A 23099-nucleotide genomic window follows, 5' to 3' on the forward strand; every position below is an offset into this window, starting at 1 on the left:
AGATAAGAACTCAAATAAACTACATGCAGCACTCTCCAGAACAACTCTCCAAACGCCTACTCCAAATACGAACAACTCCTCCAACACCAAGCAAGGCAGAAGAACTATCACTGGCAAGGTCAGAAGCAAGGAGTAGGGTTCTTATACCTGTTGGGAGTAATAAACTCACAACAGCTGATACCACCCAAGACAGAGAATTCCAACAGCCAAATAAGCAGTTTAACCCTTGCATCGCCAGAGCAGAGAAAGCCATAACTGCTAATAGGACGGTGAAGCTGTTTTAATTACTGCAGGGGTATGTGTCACCAGACACTGCGATCGTCTAACCCCACTCTGTCATTGTATCCCTGTGACATAGGCATGAAGCAAATGACACAGCTAGGATATTGCAGGGGAGTTACTATTATATGACGATGTCTGTAAATTAATCTAATATATAAAGCTCAAAGTGTGTATGTGTGTATGTATGTGTGTGTGTATGTTTGTATGTCCGGGATAGGCATCCGCACCGTCGCAGCTACAGCCACAAAATTTGGCACAGTAACACGTCTGGACCCCGAGAGCATCCTAAGCTATGTTGTGAGGCGAAATTTTAACCCCGCGCGTTCCAATTCACCAAACAATTTTGCCCCTATCTACATACTGGGGGAAAAAGTGTGTGCGCGTCAAGCCCCGCCCCTCATTATGATGTCATAATGCCCCTATTTGCATACTGGGGAAGCAGTGTGTGCGTATCAAGCCCCGCCCCTCATTATAATGTCACAATGGTTGCCATGGCGACGCTGATGTCATGAAAAGTTGCAAGCCCCGCCGCCACTCATTATGATGTCATAAGGGTTGACTATGGAATGGAGGATGTGTGATGAGTATATGGGCACTGGACTATGGGATGGAGTATATGTATGACAGGTATATGGGCACGGGACTATGGGATAGAGGATATGTATATGGGCACGGGACTATGGGATGGCGGATATGTGTATGGGCACGGGACTATGGGATGGAGGATGTGTGATGGGTATATGGGCACTGGACTATGGGATGGAGGATGTGTATGATGGGAATATGGGCACAGGACTATGGGATGGCGGATATGTATATGGGCACGGGACTATGGGATGGAGGATGTGTGATGGGTATATGGGCACGGGACTATGGGATGGAGGATATGTATGATGGGTATATGGGCACAGGACTATGGGATGGCGGATATGTATATGGGCACGGGACTATGGGATGGAGGATGTGTGATGGGTATATGGGCATGGGACTATGGGATGGAGGATGTGTGATGGGTATATGGGCACGGGACTATGGGATGGCGGATATGTATGATGGGTATATGGGCATGGGACTATGGGATGGAGGATATGTATGATGGGTATATGGGCACTGGACTATGGGATGGAGGATATGTATGATGGGTATATGGGCATGGGACTATGGGATGGAGGATATGTATGATGGGTATATGGGCACTGGACTATGGGATGGAGGATATGTATGATGGGTATATGGGCACGGGACTATAAGATGGCGGATATGTATGATGGGTATATGGGCACGGGACTATGGGATGGAGGATATGTATGATGGGTATATGGGCATGGGACTATGAGATGAAGGATGTGTGATGGGTATATGGGCACTCGACTATGGGATGGAGAATATGTATGATGGGTATATGGGCATGGGACTATGGGATGGAGAATATGTATGATGGGTATATGGGCATGGGACTATGGGATGGAGGATGTGTGATGGGTATATGGGCACTCGACTATGGGATGGAGGATATGTATGATTGGTATATGGGCACGGGCCTATGGGATCGTGGATATGTATGATGGGTATATGGGCACGGGACAATGGGATGGAGGATAATTATAATTTTCTATAACTAACCACAGTTAGTTACTATGCCCGGGCAGCGCCGGGCTCTTCAGCTAGTCTAATATATAAAGCTGTATGTGTGTGTGTGTGTGTATGTCCGGGATTGGTATCCGCACCGTCACAGCTACAGCCACAAAATTTGGCACAGTCACGCGTCTGGACCCCGAGAGTGTCCTAGGCTATGTTGTGAGGCCAAATTTTAACCCCGCGCGTTCCAATTCACCAATTTTGCCCCTATCTACATAATGGGGAAAAAGTGTGTATCAAGCCCCGCCCCTCATTATGATGTCATAATGGTTTCCATGGCGACGCTGATGTCATCATAGGTTGCAAGCCCCGCCGCTCATTATGATGTCATAATGGTTGACTATGGGATGGAGGATGTGTGATGGGTATATGGGCACTGGACTCTGGGATGGAGGATATGTATGACGGGTATATGGGCACGGGACTATGGGATGGTGGATATGTATGATGGGTATATGGGCACGGGACTATGGGATGGTGGATATGTATGATGGGTATATGGGCACGGGACTATGTGAAGGAGGATGTGTGATGGGTATATGGGCATGGGACTATGTGAAGGAGGATGTGTGATGGGTATATGGGCACTCGACTATGGGATGGAGGATATGTGTGATGGGTATATGGGCACAGGACTATGGGATGGAGGATGTGTGATGGGTATATGGGCACGGGACTATGGGATGGCGGATATGTATGATGGGTATATGGGCACGGGACTATGGGATGGAGGATAATTATAATTTGCTATAACTAACCACAGTTAATTACTATGCCCGGGCAGCGCTGGGGTCTTCAGCTAGTTGCCTTATATAAGTAAAATAAAAAATTAATATTTGCAAAAATTTGCTGGAGTGCTACTTTGAGATTTAAAGTGGAATGAATTATGCGAGAATTTTTTTGCTAGTTGATTAGAAAGTTAATGACTTTGAAATGTGCCAAGAAGGCCACATTAAAGTTTTCTTGGTTACAAACCCAATGGGCAACTGGAAATATATAGTAGACCTTGGATACTTAAAAGGGTTGTCCAGAATTAGAAAAAAAAAATTGTTTCAGAAACATTAAACCTGCTCATTGCATTGTGGTTCTCTTGTATTGTAGTACAGCTATACGATATGAGGCTGAGCAGCAATACCACCTTCAACCTGTGGACACTGGTGGCGCTGTTTCTGGTAACAAGCAGTCAAGCTTTTCTACTACTAAACAACCATTTTGAAAAAAAAATTCATACAAAAACAAGCTTTGAACATGGTCCATTGAGTTGGTCATCTCATTCCTGTGAGATCAGATGTTTCTGGTTGATGTCAAAGATGCCTATTTTCCCATGAAAATAAGGAAAACTAGATGTGGTTTTTGAGCATCATGGCAGTTATTCAAGGAAGACAGCACTACTTCTAGTTTTATGTCTCACAATTTGTCATCTCATACATCCCATTTGAGTTCACAAAAATGAAAAGGTTTTTCTCTGGTTTTAATATGCCACCTGAGGTAGACGGCAGAACGCCGTTGAAATGCGTTGTGGACTTATGATTCAATAAAGGTTTGCATCTTTAATCCTTCTTACCTTTACCAGCCTAGCGCTCCTCACCAGACCGCGTTCATCCTGTGATTATTTTCTCTGGTTTTATACTTAGTTGACTGAACGATGGTGGTGGACCCACTGTTCTTCAGACTAACAAATTAGTGAAGTTAGTCCTAAAGGATGCGAGATTGTAATATACCTGAAGAGATCCAGTCTATTTTAAGGAAGACCTTTCGTTGTAGACTCCAACAAACAGTCTACTTTGACTAAGCAATAAGTCTTATGAAAATAAAGTCAGCATGTTTCACAAGAAAAATCAAAATACTAGGCCCCATGTTGACATAATTCGGGCACTACCATCGGCTATATTCCACTGGTGACCCCTGCAACATGAAATTCTTTCTTACTGAAAAAGAATCCATCATCCTTCGAATGGTCTATTATCCTGCATTACGGTGGAGTCTATATATAGCATCTCTAAGAGCCCTAAAGGAATGGTGACACATTAAGAGTAGTGATCTTTCCCACTCAAAGCAGTTAAAAGTAGTTATCATTAAAGATCTCTGCAATTTTCAGACTATGTACAAAGAAAAGGTGGTAATGATATACTTAATTTGATTTCTAGGAATCCTCTACGACAGTACCACAGGATACTCCCTCCCTAATAGGGACAGGAAACACAAAGAGGTCAAATAGCCCACCCCTCTCTCCAGTGTTTTTGAAAAAGGATCACATTGGTATGAATCCTTCAAAGTTTATTTTACATCAACAAATGAAACAACAAAAAATAGTATGGTAGGATTACCCGTGCTGTAGTGGAAGGTTCCTAGGAATCAAATTACTGGTAAGTCTAATTCTATTTTCGCTAGGTCACCCTCCACAACAGCACCACAGGAGAAATTATTATTATTATTATGCATTTATATAGCGCCATTTATTCCATGGCGCTATATAGAAGGTTACGAATAACATAATATAATAGGTAGATGGTTGACCCATCTCAGGGGAAGGAATTTTTTTCCCTATGGAGAAAATTGGCTTCTACTCTGGGTTTTTTTGCCTTCCCCAGGATCAACAATGCAGAACAGTTGCACTAAAAATAGGCTGAACTAGATGGACATAAGGTCTTCCTTCAGCCTTCAAAACTATGTTACTATGGCGCTTTACATGTTAAAAGGGGAAATATAAACAAGTATAATAAACATGTGTAAGACAAGGGACACACAAGTACATAAGGAGAGGGGACCCTGCCCGCGAGGGCTCACAGTCTACAGGGATGGGTGAGGATACAGTAGGAGAGGGTAGAGCAGGTCAGGTAGAAATGCCAAAGAATATTTTTTTTAGGGAGGGACAATGGCCTGGAGAACTTTCCTTCCAAAGGCCAAATCAGTATTAGACATCAGATCTAGTCTGTAATGTTTTGAAAAGGTATGGCCCAAGAACCAGGTAGCAGCTCTGCACATCTGATCGATGCAGGCGCTTATCCTTTCAGCCCATGAAACAGATAAGGCTCTGGTGGAATGTGCAATGAACTTCTCTGGATGTACCAATTTTTGGTTTTTGTAAGCTCCACATATTGTCATCTTGATCCAAATCCCAATCATGCCCTTTGATGCCTTATTCTGTTTGTATTGTCCATAGTGTTGTAGGAACATATCTTGGTTATTCCGCCAAGATTTTGATCTTTGAAGATAGTGAAGGATAGTTCGTACGTATGGAATTACATTTCTTTACTATTGGACGAGTTTTGACAAAACGAGGGCAATACGATTTCTTGGGACATATGGAACTCCGAAGTTTTCTTAGACAAAAAAGATGGATCCAGGAGAAAGATAATTCTATAATCTAGAGTTCTTAAGTAGGGTTCTCTAATTGAGAGGGTGTGCAGTTCAGCCACTCTCCCTGCTGTTGTGATAGCCACTAGGAACTCTGTCTTCCAGGAAAATTTATCCAAGTCTATAACATCTATGAGCTCAAGTGGAAGTATTGTGAGGTCTTTGCAAACCATGTTCCTTTCTCAGGCTGGGAGCAATTTGGAAATTCGGGGTTGTAAGCGAGAGGCTACAATTATAAATCTTCTTACCCAGCGATTGATTGACTTTGATTGAAGTATAAGCTAAGGTCGCAACTTGGACCTTTAAAGTGATATTCTTTAGACCCTTATCCAGTCCACTCTGCAAAAAATCAAGTATCTGAGCCATGTTTGGGTGTAAAGAATCCGGGGGATTAGAGCCACACCAAAATATAAAGATTTTCCAAATCTTGTTATAGATGGAATTGATTACTGGCTTCCTGTTTTCCTGAAGTGTATTTATCACCTTATCCAAGAGACCTCTAGCCTTTAGGATGATGGACTCAGGAGCTAGACTGCCAGCTGTAAGGCTCGAGTATCTGGGTGACAAATCGGCCCTTGGTGGAGAAGATTGCTGGTTGATGGAAGAACCAGGGAACCATCTAATTTTAGATTGTTCAGGGGACCAAACCAGCTTCTCGACCAGTGAGGTGCCACTAGAATTGTTCTGAGGGATAGAATCGGAGGGAAGTTTAAAGCCTCAACGGTGAGAGAAAAAATGTACCGTTAGGTAAGTGTTGTTTGGGTCTAGAAAGACGTATTTGCCTGCTTTTGTGTTTTGACAGGTAGCAAATAGGTCTACTTCTGGGAGGCCCCATTTCCTTGTTAGCATCCAAACTATTTCAACACTTAGATTCCACTCCCCAGGGTGCTTTGTCTCTCTGCTGACAAAGTCTGCCCGGACCTTGGTGGAACCTTTTAGATGAAATGCAAACAGGGAGAGGACATGTCATGCGAAGGTCCTGCCTGGAATAGCTTTTAGGCTTTCATGCCTCGTGCTTCCTTGATGGCGAAGATCACCAACTGTGGTCATATTGTCTGAGAATATTTGTATATGGGTTCCTTTTAGTAAGTATACCGCAGCTTTCAGTGTTTCCTCTACCGCTTTCATCTGCTGAAATTGGAAGAGCGAAGACTAATGTCTTGAGACCATAAACCTTGGAATGTGGCATGGGAAACTGTGGCTCCCCATCCTCTTCTGCCTGCGCCTCTTGTGACGGTTTATAGGGGATTCTCATCCCAGGATACACCTCTGCACAAGTTCTTTGGGTTGAGGCTCTAACTTGACCTGGTAAGCAGATGGTTTTGCTTAGTTATCCCGGGATACTATCCCAGCAAGAGATGTGGGTTTGTAAGCTTCTTGTGTGGGCCTGAGCCCAAGCTACTGCCAGGATGCACAAAGTCATGGAATCTAAGGTTGACATTGCAAATCTCAGATATTTTCCTCTGATCTCGCAAAGTTGTTATCTTGGATTTGTGTTATGAGTTCATTTTCCCCTTCACCATTGAGGTCTGATGAACTCCCTCTTCTGGTGAAGGAAGGTAGTGAGGCTGATTACCAAGCACCTGAGCTGGGAGAGGATGACTGGGCGACGGGGATCTCTGACTGGATATAAGGCAGCCGACGCCCTTCTGCCTCGCTGGTGATTTCTCTGTGGAATTCTAGGAGACCAGTCTGATTCCTGCTCCTCAAAAGCTAAGTTTTCTGCTTTGCCTTTTTGCATTTGTGTTTTAGTTTTAGTTTGCCTTGCTTTTCTGGATTCTGCCATTCCCTGCTGGGGTGAGCTGAATTCCTTTTTTGTCGGTTTGCTCTGTCTTCAGAAAATACCTGAGTACTGACATAGTCTTTTTGAAGCCTAGCGTCTTCAGGGCCTTTTTCCCTGTCAGTCTGTTGGCTCTTATTTTGATAGGGTTTTTCGCGGATTGCAGACAGCAGCTTTCCTATCCTGTCCTATCTAGTTAGCTTGGGCCCCATCATTTGCTCAGTCTATCTTTCTATCTGTGTTAGTGTTTTTTCATCTTGCTTCACCATCATTATATGTTGGGGGCTGCCTATTGCTTTGGGGTCTGCTCTGGGGCAGTTTAGATTTCCCTTTCTGTCTTTAGGCTAGGCAGTTCTCCGGCTGTGATCGAGGGGTCTAGGGCATCGTAGGAACCCCCCATGGCTACTGCTAGTTGTTGTTGATAGGTTCAGGGGTCTGCAATCCGATAGCTGCCAACTTCTCTGGTTTTCTGGACTTAGCTAGCATTTCTGTGTTTGCCTCCTACGGTGGCTCATTCATAAAAGAATCACCAGCCATACCGCAGACCCTAGGGTACTCAATAGCAGGAAAGAATTGTTAAAAAAAAAAAAAGTGTGTATGTTTTTTCCTCTATATCTCTGAGGCCGTAGGGGGAATTTTTTTTTCTCTCAATGGAGATAAAGCAATTGTCTGATCGTGTGGAGCAGCTCGCTGCGGAAGTGCGGGGAATTTCCGCCTACCTTGCTCATTCACATGCTGCTGAACCAAAGATCCCTACTCCTGATGTGTTTTTTGGGGATCGGTCTAAATTTTTGAATTTCAAAAATAATTGTAAATTATTTTTTGCCTTGAAGCCTAACTCGTCAGGGAGCTCCGCGCAGCATGTTAAAATTGTCATCTCTTTGCTGCGTGGCGATCCCCAGGATTGGGCGTTTTCTTTGAAACCTGATGATCCTAGTCTGACTAATGTGAACGCATTTTTTCAAGCCTTGGGGTTGTTGTATGACGAACCTAATGCTATTGATCAGGCTGAAAAGACCCTGTTGGCATTGAGCCAGGGTCGAGATTCTGCAGAATTGTACTGTCAAAAATTCCGAAACTGGGTGGTCCTTACTGCCTGGAATGATAATGCCTTGGCAGCTCTCTTTCAGAAGGGTTTGTCAGAAGCCGTAAAAGATACTATGGTGGGATTTCCTGTTCCCTCTGGTCTGGACGATTCTATGTCATTAGCCATTCAGGTTGATCGGCGTTTACGTTAACGCAGGACTGCACGAGAGGTGTTGCCACCTGTTGAACAAGTGTCTGAACCTATGCAATGTGATAGAGTTTTGTCCAGGGAGCAACGTCAGGAGTTGAGAAAGCGTAATAAGCTGTGTTTTTTTTGTGGAGATGCCTCGCATATTATTTCTGTCTGTCCTAAACGAGAGAAACGTTTTGCACACACGTTTTCTGTGGGTGGAGTTCAACCTAAGTTTCTTCTGGCAATTACTCTGATCTGCTCCCTGTCCACATTTTCCGCCAAGGCTTTTGTGGATTCGGGAGCAGCTCTGAACCTAATGGACTTGGATTTTGCTAAACGTTGTGGATTTCCTATGACACCTCTGCGGACGCCTATCCCTTTGAGGGGGATTGATGCTACTCCTTTGGCGAAAAATAAACCTCAGTTTTGGACCCAGGTGGTAATGTGGGTTGCCCCAAACCATCAAGAAAATTGCAGATTTTTGGTGTTGCATAATTTGCATGATACCATTGTTCTGGGGTTTCCCTGGCTGCAAATTCATAATCCAGTTTTGGACTGGAAATCTGTGTCTGTGGTGAGTTGGGGTTGTCGGTGTGCCCTTAGTGAGGCTCCGTTTTTTTCCACCTGTCCTCAGTCGCATGATGTTCCTGACTATTTGGCGGACTTTTATGATGTATTTAGTGAGAATGAGTCTGCGTCTTTGCCTCCTCATAGGAGTTATGACTGTGCAATTGAACTGAGCCCGGGGTGTAAATTTCCCAAGGGTCGGCTCTTCAATTTATCTGTACCCGAGCACGAGGCTATGCGATCCTATATTAAGGAGGCGTTGGAGAAGGGTCATATTAGACCATCCTCTTCACCATTAGGTGCTGGTTTTTTTTTCGTGGCCAAAAAGGATTGATTATCGTGCCCTCAACAAAATTACTATTAAATATCAGTATCCGTTACCCCTGATTTCGGATCTATTCTCCAGAGTTAAAGGTGCTTGCTGGTTTACCAAGCTTGACCTCAGGGGGGCGTATAATCTTATCCGCATTAAGCATGGGGATGAATGGAAGACGGCGTTTAATACTCCAGAGGGACATTTTGAGTACCTGGTGATGCCTTTTGGGATCACTAATGCCCCTTCTGTCTTCCAGTGCTTCATGAACGACATTTTCCGAGACTTTGTGGATAAATTTTTGATTATCTATCTGGATGATATTTTGATCTTCTCCAAGGATTGGGATTCTCATGTGGAACATGTTCGGACGGTGTTCCGGATCTTGAGGGAGAATTCCCTGTATGTCAAAGGATCGAAATGCCTTTTTGGGGTACAGAGGATTTAATTTTTGGGATTTATTTTGTCTCCGTCAACTATTGAAGTGGATCTGGCCAAGGTACAGGCCATTTATGATTGGGTTCAGCCCACTTCTTTGAAGGCCCTTCAGAAGTTTTTGGGTTTTGCTAATTTTTATCGGAAATTTATAGCAAAATTTTCTAGTATTGCCAAGCCATTGACTGATCTGACTAAGAAGGGTGCTGATGTGTTGAATTGGTCTCCGGAGGCTGTTTCTTCCTTTCAGGAGCTGAAGCGAAGATTCACTTCTGGCCCCGGTTTTGCGGCAACCTGATGTCTCACTCCCGTTCCAGGTAGAGGTGGACGCTTCTGAGATTGGTGCAGGAGCCGTTTTGTCCCAAAAGGATCCTGTAACATCTAAAATGAATCCCTGTGCTTTCTTTTCCCGAAAGTTCTCCCCATCTGAACGTAACTATGATGTGGGGAATCGCGAACTGTTGGCCATGAAATGGGCATTTGAGGAGTGGAGACATTGGTTGGAGGGAGCTAAACATCAAGTCGTGGTCCTCACTGACCACAAGAATTTGATTTACCTGGAGTCGGCCAAACGCGTGAACCCTAGACAGGCTAGATGGGCCTTGTTTTTTACACGTTTTGATTTTGTGGTCTCTTTTCTTCCTGGCACTAAGAATGTCAAGGCTGACGCTCTTTCTAGGAGCTTCTTTGCTGATTCTCCTGTGGTGACCAAGCCTGCTACCATCTTAGGCGAAGGGGTAGTTCTTTCTGCCATCTCGCCCGATTTGAGACGTGCTCTGGAAGAGTTCCAGGAGGACAAACCTGAGCGTTGTCCCAGTGGAAAGTTGTATGTTCCTGACCAGTGGAAGAAGAGAGTGATGTCTGAAGTTCATTGCTCTGCATTGGCTGGTCATGTCTCGTGATGTCAGGAATTTTGTGCAGTCCTGTGGGACTTGCTCCCGGTCTAAACCTTGTTCTCGCTCTAGTGGGTTGTTGATGCCTTTGCCGGTCCCCAGGAGGCCATAGACCCATATTTCAATGGATTTCATCTCTGATATGCCTGTCTCTCAGAGAATGACTGTTATTTGGGTGATTTGTGATAGGTTCTCTAAGATGGTTCATCTTGTACCACTCCCTAAGTTGCCATCTTCTTCTGAGTTGGTGCCCCTGTTTTTGCAACAGGTGGTTCGCTTGCACGGGATTCCTGAGAACATTGTATCTGACAGAGGAGTTCAGTTTGTGTCTAGATTTTGGAGGACGTTTTGTTCCAAGCTGGGAATTCAGTTGTCCTTCTCCTCTGCGTTTCACCCTCAGACCAATGGGCAGACGGAGAGAACAAACCAGACCTTGGAGTCGTATTTGAGATGTTTTATTTCCGCTGATCAGGATGATTGGGTGTCTTTTTTGCCCTTGGCCGAATTTGCTTTAAATAATAGAGCTAGTTCTGCTACTTTGATGTCACCTTTTTTTTGTAACTTTGGGTTTCATCCTCGATTTTCTTCAGGGCAGGTGGAGCCTTATGCCTGCCCAGGTGTTAACACTGTGGTGGAGAGAATGCACCAGATCTGGGACCAAGTGGTGGATAAGTTATCTCTCTCCCAGGAAAACGCCCAGCGGTTTTCCAACCGACATAGGACCATTGGTCCCCAGTTTAAGGTGGGTGATATGGTTTGGTTATCATCAAAAAATATCGCTATGGCTAGTTTCACACTTGCTTTTTTTTGCAGCGCGTTTTTCCCGCAAAAAAACGCATTGAAAAAACGCTTACATAAGCATACAACTGCTGCGTTTTTTTCAAGCATTTTTATGAGCATGCATGAAAAAAATGCAGCGTTTTTATGCGTTTGTATGCGTTTTTAGTGCGTTTTTAACGCGTTTGCGTTTTTTTCCAACATTTTTAGGTGGCCCCTCACACTACCCAAACCATGACTTTACTAACCCTAACCCTGACCCTAACCCTGACCCTGACCCTAACCCTGACCCTAACCCTTAACCAAATCATACTTAACCCTAACCCAAACCCTAAACCCTAACTAACCCTAACCCTGACCCTAACCCTGACCCTAACCCTTAACAAAACCATACTTAACCCTAACCCTGACCCTAACCCTGACCCTAACCCTTAACCAAACCATACTTAACCCTAATCCTGACCCTAACCCTAACCCTGACCCTAACCCTTAACAAAACCATACTTAACCCTAATCCTGACCCTAACCCTGACCCTAATCCTTAACAAAACCATACTTAACCCTAACCCTGACCCTAACCCTGACCCTAACCCTTAACAAAACCATACTTAACCCTAATCCTGACCCTAACCCTGACCCTAACCCTTAACAAAACCATACTTAACCCTAACCCTGACCCTAACCCTGACCCCAACCCTAACCCTGACCCTAACCCTTAACAAAACCATACTTAACCCTAATCCTGACCCTAACCCTGACCCTTAACCAAACCATACTTAACCCTAACCCTGACCCAAACCCCAACCCTGACCCTGACCATAACCCTAAACCCCCTTAACTAACCCTAACTCTAACCCAAACCCCTAAATTCCATGGTTAAAAAAAAAACGCATATGCAAAAAAACGCATACATGAGCATGCCAGTGCGCACATATGCGCATCCATAGGCTATAATGGCCATTTTTAGCGCAAAACGTGCGCATATGTGCGCATGCGCTTTTTTGCAGGGCCAAAAAATGCAACATGCTGCGTCTGGAAAATACCAACGCACACCCCAAAAAAACGCAGCGCATGAAAATCGCATACATGCGCTTACCAGCGCGCAGGTATGCGCACCCATGTTAAATATAGGGGAAAAAACGCAGCGCTAAAAAACGCAAATGTGAAACCAGCCTTTGAAGGTAGCTTCTCCTAAGTTTAAGCCTAGATTTATTGGGCCTTACAAGATTTTGGAGATCATTAATCCGGTCTCTTTTCGGTTGGCTCTTCCTGTCACATTTAAAATCCATAATGTGGTTCATAAGTCCTTGTTGAAGAGGTTTGTTGAACCAGTAGTTCCTGGGGTGGCACCTCCGGACCCTGTATTGGTTAAAGGTAACATGGAATATGAGGTAGAGAAGATACTGGATTCCCGTCTGGCTAGACGGAGACTCCAGTATTTGGTTAAGTGGAAGGGTTATGGTCAGGAGGATAATTCCTGGGTCTCTGCCTCTGATATTCATGCCAAAAGATTGGTGCGTGCCTTTCATCGGGCTCACCCTGATCGCCCTGGTGGCGTGGATGAGGGTTCGGTGACCCCTCCTCAAGGGGGAGGTACTGTTATGAGTTCATTTTCCCCTTCACCATTGAGGTCTGATGAACTCCCTCTTCTGGTGAAGGAAGGTAGTGAGGCTGATTACCAAGGACCTGAGCTGGGAGAGGATGACTGGGCGACAGGGATCTCTGACTGGATATAAGGCAGCCGACGCCCTTCTGCCTTGCTTTTGATTTCTCTGTGGAATTCTAGGAGACCAGTCTGATTCCTGCTCCTCAAAAGCTAAGTTTTCTGCTTTGCCTTTTTGCATTTTTGTTTTGGTTTTAGTTTGCCTTGCTTTTCTGGATTCTGCCATTCCCTGCTGGGGTGAGCTGAATTCCTTTTTTGTCGGTTTGCTCTGTCTTCAGAAAATACCTGAGTACTGATATAGTCTTTTTGAAGCCTAGCGTCTTCAGGGCCTTTTTCCCTGTCAGTCTGTTGGCTCTTATTTTGATAGGGTTTTTCGCTGATTGCAGACAGCAGCTTTCCTATCTTGTCCTATCTAGTTAGCTTGGGCCCTATCATTTGCTTAGTCTATCTTTCTATCTGTGTTAGTGTTTTTTCATCTTGCTTCACCGTCATTATATGTTGGGGGCTGCCTATTGCTTTGGGGTCTGCTCTGGGGCAGTTTAGATTTCCCTTTCTGTCTTTAGGCTAGGCAGTTCTCCGGCTGTGATCGAGGGGTCTAGGGCATCGTAGGAACCCCCCACGGCTACTGCTAGTTGTTGTTGATAGGTTCAGGGGTCTGCAATCCGATAGCTGCCAACTTCTCTGGTTTTCTGGACTTAGCTAGCATTTCTGTGTTTGCCTCCTACGGTGACTCATTCATAACAGATTTGTATCTGGATTTTGTGCAATTGAGACATTTGGTCCTGCAAATCCATCCGTTTGTGAGAAGTCCAAGAATTTCTCACATGTGACCTTTGAAGATTGGTTCTGACAGGCCTATCACCAGAAAGTTGTCAAAACAAGGGACGACACAGATATTTTGGTTCCTGATGGACGCTACAACTTCTGCTAAAATTTTGTTGAATACCCGGAGTGCTGAAGAAATTACTAACAGAAGGATGTTGAATTGATGATAGTGAAGTATCTGCCATCCCTGAGCCACTGCAAATCTTAGGTATTTTTGATAAGCTGGATGAATAGGGATGTGATAATAAGCATTCCGGAGGTCTATGGTTGCCATTACGAAGCCTTGTCCTATCAATGGAAGTGTTTTTTAAGGATTCAGTCTTGAATCTCCTGTACCTTGTGTGTACATTTAGGGGTTTTAGATTATCATGTGCGTCCCATTTGACTTTTGTACAAGGAACACATGGGAATAATGTCCTCTTCTGCAATTTATTTCTGCTACTGGGGATTCCACCCTTGTGGTTAGTAATTTTTGGAGCCTCGACATTAATGCATTAATGCGCTCTGTCATTTCCGAGCACACAAGCAAGTTTTTCTCATGATCTGTGGAGGTTCAGAGGAGAATTCAATCTTTGTTCCATTTTGAAGACTGTAGAACCCATTGATTCGGGGTGAGCAGTTGCCACTGGAAGAGGAACCTGGAGATTCGACCCCCTACTGTTCTGACATTGTACAGTATATCCTGACGTTGTCCCTGGGAGAGCAAGATGTTCCTGTCTCTACCTTCTTTGGGATAGGTCCAGCATCCGGTTTTCCCTTTTCCGCTATATGAAGAAGATTCATTCTGTGGGGGACGAAAGAACTGCTTCTTGGCCACACTGGGTTCTGGATTTATTTTCTACTTCTTCGTTGCCTTCTCCATTAACTCATTTAGGGCTGACTCGTATATTCCCCTTTGAAGGAAATAGAGCAAAGCTTAATTTTTGAGACTATGTCTCTGCTCTATAGTTTTAGCTATAGTGAACGTCTAGTTGAGTTTGATAGGACTGAATATCCATCCAACATTCTTACTGATTCAGAAGCGTCAGCCAGGAATCCTTTGGCTTTCGGTAAGAGAGGTATGGATCCCATCCCAACAATCCCGCTGTTGAGGTACCTATGCTGGGGTGTTGTTCCAGCTGGTTTAGTGGATACAACATTTGCGATCGACAGCGCCGCAGAAGTATCCCAGGTTTTCTTCAGCAAGCTGTTCATTTTGTGATCCATCGGATCTCTTAGTTGAGAGAAATCTTCAAGGGCAAGGTTGTCTTTTTTTGCGACTTTCACTACTTGGATAACCATTTTTGGTATTTCCAACCAGCATTTGGCTATTTTTTCCTCTAGCGGGAACCTCTTCTTCAGTTCTGCAGGTGTTTCCAAGCGCTTCTCCAAAGGTTCCCACTCGTCAAGTATCAGCTTTTGTATGTTCTCATATACTGGAAATACTAATTTCTTTTGTGTTCTGAGAGCCCCAAACAGCTCGTTCTGAACCTTTTTTTAGGTAGTTTCTTCTTCCTTCACATTCACAGTGGTTCTTACTTCTGTGAGAAGCACCTCCATGTCTTCTGGCAAAAAAATAGTATTTTTTACTACCTTGGGTCTACTCAGCCCCTAAGTTTGACTTGCTTTCTTCCCACCACTCATTAGAGACCTTCCTGAGAGTCTGAATCAGAATGATCTGAATCAGAATGATCCTCCATACATATCTTCCTCTTTTTAGCCCCATATGGTGTTACTGAAAAGGACTGGGAAAATGAAGCTAGTGATGATTGTTCCTCCAGGTGGACCATTACTCTTAGCTCTCCCATTAGAGAGGGTTGTTTCTCTTTAATAATTTTATCTGTGCAATTTTGACAGGTGTTTCTTGTGGGAACACGGTAGCTTTTTATTAACAGATGGCACATTTACAGGACTTCTTGTCTCTGCTTTTCGGAGAAGGATCCTTGTCTCACTAAAAAAAAAGGAGAGAAGGGGCCGATAAGTATAAATCCCTTTAGGAAAACCCTGCTCCAAAAGGTAAAGAGACCACCAAATCCAGGTACTTACTGGGTTCAAGATAACGCTAGGTTTTGCAGATGCAGAGCAAGAACGACCATCCTCCATCATGGAATGGTCCTACCTTTTGGATTCTTCAGTCTGGGCTCTTTTTTATGTATATGCCAGGACCCCAGTGCAGCATCCGATAGAATGATCCTCCCTCTCTCTGGTCTCAGTAAGCACAGAGACTGCAGGCGCTCACAGAATTCATCTCCGTTTCCAGGAGGTGCACGCTCAAATTCAGAGGGGTGTTCCACTGTGGAGCGCAATCGGAAGTGACGACAAAGTGCCCATGACCGACGTCACTTTCGGTCACCACACGTTGGCATAGCGAGAGGAGGAAAGTTGGGGGCCTCCGTGAGCTCCTCATGCTCTCCTCCTTCTCTCACTTTGCCAGCGTGCGGTGACTGTAAGTGACGTGGAATGTGGGTTTGACACTCTGCTTTACCCAGAGGTGCCGGAAGAGTCCTGTGTCCAAGGGAGACACGAGCAGCCGGCCACAGAGCACCTCCTCATGCCCCATAGAACAGGAAAAAAAATACACAATGGAGAGAGTAAGTGGGGTGGGCTATATGACCTCTTTGTGTTTCCTGTGCCTATTACGGTGGGGAGCATCCTCCTGTGGTGATGTCGCGGAGGGTGACTAGAGAAAAAAAGGTTTAGTATAATTATCTTCTATAAAAAGATAGTTTACGAAACAGAAAAATGTTCTAGAAAATTACACATAGACAAATGTTTATTGGTAATTTCGTACATTACATACAATCATTTGATGTTCAAGAAGATCTGATTGGCAGGTAAAACATTTACCACATTCATAGCACAAATAAGGCTTCTCATCTGTATGAATTCTCTGACTATGATCTGATTTCTGGTTAATATCTTTCTCATGCTCTGAAAATGAAAATGGATTCTCCCCTATGTGACTTCTCTCATGTTGACAAAGACCTGATTGACGTGTAAAACCTTTCCCGCATTTTAGGCACGTGAATGGCTTCTCTCCTTTGTGACTTCTCTGATGTCTGAGAAGATGCGATTTCTGGTTAAAATATTTCCCACATTCTGAACACGAAAATGTTTTCTCTTGTGTGTGATTTCTCACATGTGCAACACAATAGGATTGATTTGTAAAACGTTTTCCACATTCTGAGCAGGAATACGGCTTCTCACCTGTGTGACTTCTTTGATGTCTAAGAAGATGTGATTGATTTGTAAAACATTTACTACATTCTGAACATCCATATGGCTTCTCTCGTGTGTGACTTCTCTCGTGTACGATAAGATATGATTGATTTGTGAAACATTTACCACATCGTGGGCATGAATATGGTTTTTCCCCTGTGTGAATTCTCTGATGATTAAGAAGATGTGATTTTTGATTGAAATATTTCCCACACTCTGAACAGGAGTATGGCTTCTCCCCTGTGTGAATTCTTTGATGATTAACAAGATGTGCTTTCTGATTAAAATCTTTCCCACATTCCAAACATGAATATGGCTTCTCCCCTGTGTGACTTCTCTGGTGTATAACAAGGTATGATTTCTTGTTAAAACTTTTTCCACATTCTGAACATGAAAATGGCTTCTCCCCTGTGTGACTTCTCTGATGTATAACAAGATGTGATTTTTTGTTAAAACATTTTCCACATTCTGAACATGAAAATGGATTCTCTATTTCAAAAGCAGTGTCATTTTGATTATCCCATCTATGAATTTTATTTTGTCTTTCAGTCTTTGATGAATCAGAAGATGAAAGTATATCTGTGGCAATGGCGGGTTCTCCATGTGTAGCGTGTCTGATATCAGGCTTATCTGCATTAAAATCTGACTTCATATATCCCTCCAAGATCCTGGTACAGTCATCTGCCAATAAATAAAACAAATTTTTAATATTTTTTTTAATAATAAAAATTTAAATGTGTGCACCATTAACCCATTTTACCTGAGCGTAACTGGATTTTTTTTTTTGTAAAAGGTTTATTTGAAACATTTTTAACAATATGAGATATAAGGGACAATAATGAGACCATAATAATGGACAATATGAGATAAAAGGGAGAATATTGCAGTAGTCCTACCTGGACTACTGCAATATTCACCTCTGTGGCCTCTCTGCTAGCTCTCTCGCACCTCTCTTGTTCATGCCTAACTCTGCAGCCAGACTAATCCACCTCATTCCACGCTACTCCTCTGCTTCTCTCTTCATTGTCTCCCAATTCCCCAATGTATCCAGTTCAAAATGCTAATGCAGACCTACAAAACCATCCATAATCTGTCTCCTCCATATAGCCCCAAACTAATCTCCTGATATCGTCCAACGCGTAATCTACAGTCCTCTTCTGCACACTCATACATTTGTCACCCAATCGACTCCAAGGCTTCTCCCGAGTATCTCCCATGCTTTGGAATTCTGTGACCCAACACTTCTGATGATGCGCCACACTTGAAACTTTCAGATGGAACTTGAAAACCCAAGTCTACAAGAAAAACGACAGCCTACAATGACCCCCGACCACCTCACCACCGATGCTGCCGCAACCCCCTAATCTACTGTCTCTTTCCCCATTACCTTGTATAATGTAAGCCCACAAGGGTAGAGCCCTCTCCACCTCTCGGACCAGTCTGTCATTGTTAGTTTTGTCACCGTATTTTATATTTGTATCTTGTATGTAAAATCCATCTTAAGACCTGTGCTCAATGACGACACTGTGACAGAGTCAGTATGCGTAAACATACATGGGGATGGCAATAATGGAAAGCCGCTAACTGGAGTTTGCTTCAAACCTCCTAATATAGAGGAACAGGTAAAGGATGAAATGCTGCAAATTAAAAAGGCAGCAAATAATAATAAGGTCCTTATTATGGGGGATTTTTAGTCTCCAGACATTCAATGGGACATAGAATCTTCTGGTTGTGCAAAAAGCTGCAAGTTCTTATCTGCATCCCAAATGCTTCAGGCGTGGTAGATGAACCAACCAGGGGAGGTAATCTGCTGGATCTGGTCCTGGCAAATAGACCAGATACCTTTTGCACATCTACAGGTCCAGTAGCATTTGGGATGCAGTGACCATAATATGGTAAGTTGCAATGTAATTTCAATCAAATATTCAAAAGGGAAAATTAAAAAAACAGAACTTTAGGAAAGCTGATAATAACTGTGAAGAATATTGGAGATAGGATACAGATGGTTGACATGGAATTATATTTAGCATCTGATTATAAAAACCCTTTCAGTATGCGCTGTGGTAACAAGACACCTGACCAGCTTCAAACAAAAAAATTCACTCTCGAGTCCTTTGTTCAGCCAGCTGGGATTTTATAGAGGAGTTATGGAAATAATATACGTCCTAGCTGTACATCATATATATTTCCGAGATCCCCATAATAGGGCAAGCACCTGCATGGGTCTCGAGTAGTGTTGAGCATTCCGATACCGCAAGTATCGGGTATCGGCCGATATTAGCTGTATCGGAATTCCGATACTTAGTTCCGATACTTTTTTCATATCGAATACCGGAATCGGAAGTTCCCATAATGCTAGGAGCCCGCTCGATTTGATTCAGCCAATGGGGATCCTCAGAAGTGTGGGCATATCCTGTTAGGCATGTAGGCATGTTAACTACTGGCATGGCTGTGATTGGCTGCTGAAATGATGTCATGATGCACTATAAAAAGCGCTGCAGCCGCCATTTCTGGTCACTCTGCTGTGAATTCAGTTAGGGACAGGCTGCTGTTGAAGACTGTGAGGGACAGTTAGAAATAGCGATTCCACAAAACATATAGTGCTTAACCCAGGCTACATAAACCACCATTGTAGCTTGCTTTTCCCTAGCAGCGCTGTTTTCACAGCTGTCTGCAAGGGCTGTGTGAGTGCAGACCCACGCTGTGCAGTGTGTCCTGCAGGCACGTCTGCTTGTAGGCCGGCCAGCGTGTGTCTCTGCCTCATACACATTTTTCTTTTATTGCTGCTTTTTTTTTCTCCTGTATAGTGTGCTTCCATACGTATCCATATACGTTGGTTGCAAACACTAAAGGAGTGGACAGCGGAGCCTTTCAGCAGCCTTTCAGTGCTATAGCCCATTTCTCTGCACTGTTTTTGGCTGTCTGATAGGTCTCTCTGTGTGTGAGTGCAGCTCACGTTGCAGTGTGTCCTACAGCCACCGCTAGCTGTAGTCCGCTCAGCGTGCGTCATTGCCTCATACATAGTCCTTTTTTTGCAGCTAATTTAGCCAGATTTTTGCTCCAATATTAGTGTGCTTCCAACCGCATCCATTGTCATTGGTTGGTTGCAAACACTATATAGGATTAGATAGAGGAGCCTTTTTGCTGGCTTGTGCCCTTCAGGGCCAGCCAGGCTAGTATCACCCTATTTTTTGGAGCCTCATCAATTGCATTGTAGGTTAGCTTCCTGCATTGTAATCGCTCCAAAAAGTTTGTGATACTATAGCTTTCAAACTTTGGTCACATCCTTTCCTTTCCCCCCACCCAAAAAAAAGGAAATAAAGTTCACCAAACACTCCACTTTACAGTTGTCTAGGCCACATTAGATCATATTAAAGTGTATTACACACACTCTTAGCCAAATTAGTGTTTCTTATACTTGTTAGCAGGTGTTCAGGAATAAGAACACTAAGCCACCCCTTTTTTACTTTTCTGCCTATCTTTATCAGTCTACCAAGATGAAGAAGGCAGGGAGTAAGGCACGTGGTCGTGGCCGTGGAGTTTCAGCAGGGAGAGGACGGGGGGATTCAGCAGGGAGAGGACGTGGGGATTAGGTATCTGCTGCGGCCACCAGTGACCCGGCATCCCCCACTTTTACCAGGCAACAGTCCTTCATGCGCAGCTTTGTAGGACCTCGCCGTACCCCACTGCTGCGTGACGAACAAATTGAAGCCGTTGTCGGATGGATGGCAGCTAAGGCATCCACTTCAATGACTTCCGCATCCTCCCAAGGCCAGAGCACTGAAGAGCAACCATCTGTCTCTTCACCACCTGCCAAATTGCCCAGGCAGTCTGAGAGCCCTGGACAGGAGCCATCTCAATCTTTACTTCTGTTCTCAGAATCTGTTGGCTTGGAAAGAGGTGGCCAGCCAAGCAGCATTCTAGAGCGTGAAGAAGAGGGAGAATGCAGTGATGCGCAACTGCTTTGTCCCTCTGAATCTGAAGAGGCGGGTGGGCCAGTGCCTATGGTCAGCACACCTCAGTATGCATCAGATGATGATGAGACTCAGTTGCCAATTTCTGGTGCGTACGGTGCTGGCGAGACAACCCAGGACCAGCCGGTGCTTGAAGAGGGGAGTGGAGATGATGAGGTCCTTGACCCATCATGGCGTCAGCCACAGGAAGGTGGTGGGAGCAGCTCTGAAGAAGAGATTCCCCGAACGGCCAAAAGGGGAGGGAGAGGGCGGGGGCAGACTTGGTTGCCTGTAGCCTCCACTTTGGCACCCGTGAGGAGCAATCCTCTTCCAAAACACAAAACGGGCGCTCCCAGGACTTGCAGTGTGTGGTCTTTTTTTGACACAGTTGCAGATGACATTTGCTTTGTCAAATGCAAGCTGTGTCATCAGAAAGTGAAACGAGGGAAAAATGTGACCAACCTCAATACCACAAATATGTGGAAACATGTGCGTACCAAGCACGAGGTGGAGTTACACAGACACACTGAAGATGTAGGCCAACCTTCAGCAGCACCTACCACCTCTTCAGCTCGTGTTGGGGCCTCTTCCTCCAGCTCACACACAGCTGGTTCGGCTTCCTCACTGGAACGCCATGGAAGAACCACTGCCACTGTTGTCCAGAGACCCAGTGAAATTCCACCCACTGAACCACGTTCGCAGTCATCAGCACACTCCCAGGCCACTCACCAGCAATCGGTAGCACAGGCATGGGAGAAAAAGCGGCCATACTCGGCAAACCATCCCCGTGCACTGGCTCTGAATGCCGGCATTGCCAAACTACTGGCCCTTGAGATGCTGTCATTCAGGCTGGTGGAGACTGACACCTTCCGGAACTTTATGTCATTAGCTGTTCCACAATACAATGTGCCCAGCCGCTTTTATTTCAGCAGGCAGGCTGTCCCTGCCCTGCAAAAGCATGTGGAGGGAAAAATTAAAAATGCGCTACTAAATGCCGTCAGTAGCAAGGTCCACCTGACCACCGATGCGTGGACCAGTAGCCATGGACAGGGACGATACCTTTCCCTCACTGCCCATTGGGTCAATGTTGTGGAGCCGGGTACAGATCTGGAGAGTGGCTCTGTACGTATTCTGCCAACTCCAAGGATTGCAGGAATGCAGTCTGTGCATTTTGAGTCCTCCTCCTACTCTAGTTCCTCGGAGTCAGCACTGCGTGAGCCTGTTAGGCCAGATATGAGCACAGGTGTGGCCAAACGTCAACAGGCCGTCCTTAAATTAATTTCTTTGGGGAATCGGAGCCACACAGCACAGGAGCTCTGGAATGCCATCAAGCAGGAGAGCGATGTGTGGTTTGTGCCAGCGAATCTCCAGCCAGGTTTGGTAGTGTGTGACAATGGCCGAAATCTAGTGGCAACTCTGGGCCTAGGCAACCTCACTCACATACCATGTCTGGCACACGTGCTCAATTTGGTCGTGCAGAGCTTTCTGAGGGACTATCCGGATCTTGATGCACTGCTGCACAAGGTTCGCCTAGAGTGTGCTCACTTGCAGCGTTCCAGCATGGCAAGATCACGCATTGCATCTCTGCAACGCCGATTCCGCCTGCCAGAACATCGCATCATATGTGACCTCCCCACCAGGTGGAATTCAACGTTACATATGTTGGAGCGGTTGTGTGAGCATCAGGCAGCAGTAATGGAGTACCAGCTGCATCAGGCGCAAACAAGTCGCACTGTGCGCCGGACACACTTCACCACCACTGAGTGGGCCACTATGAGGGACATCTGCCAAGTTTTGCGTGCCTTCGATGACTCCACGCGGATGGCCAGTGCAGATGATGCACTAATCAGCATGACTGTCCCCCTCATCTGTCTGCTTCAAAAAACCTTACAAGCACTAAGTGAGGAGGTTTTTGAAGAGGTCGAGGATGAGCAGTCAGAAATGCCATCTGCTTCTGGCAAGTCTGCGCAACGTGCTTCCACACAAAGGCCCAGGCAGGGGACACTTAGTGAGGAGGATGAGGAGGAGTCAATGGAGGAGGAGGAACACATCTCTCCAGAGGAGGGAGGTACACAAGGCTCTAGTAGTCAGTGTGTACAGCGAGGGTGGGGTGATGCTGAGCAGGCAGAGATGCTGCCTCAAGCTGGGGACAGCGTTTCCGGTCCAGTTGGCAGTCTGCAGCACATGGTTGATTTCATG

The 23099-nt window shown here is 44.9% G+C and overlaps 1 protein-coding gene across 1 annotated transcript in view; it reads right to left on the reverse strand.

Annotated features, from left to right (window-relative positions):
* The window catches only part of LOC141056101 (uncharacterized), a 97221-nt gene that overhangs the window by 56652 nt on the left and 17470 nt on the right, over positions 1-23099 (reverse strand). Inside the window, exons 7-8 of the mRNA XM_073552756.1 lie at positions 16510-17628; positions 14761-15164 (exon numbers count right to left, since the gene is read on the reverse strand). Of these exons, the coding sequence (XP_073408857.1) occupies positions 14761-15164; positions 16510-17628 (1523 nt within the window). The remainder of the gene's footprint in view (positions 1-14760; positions 15165-16509; positions 17629-23099) is intronic.

Source organism: Dendrobates tinctorius, unplaced genomic scaffold (assembly GCF_039654945.1).
Source record: "Dendrobates tinctorius isolate UK_male_01 unplaced genomic scaffold, ASM3965494v1 ptg000196l, whole genome shotgun sequence".
In the NCBI taxonomy this organism is placed as follows: Eukaryota; Metazoa; Chordata; class Amphibia; order Anura; family Dendrobatidae; genus Dendrobates; species Dendrobates tinctorius.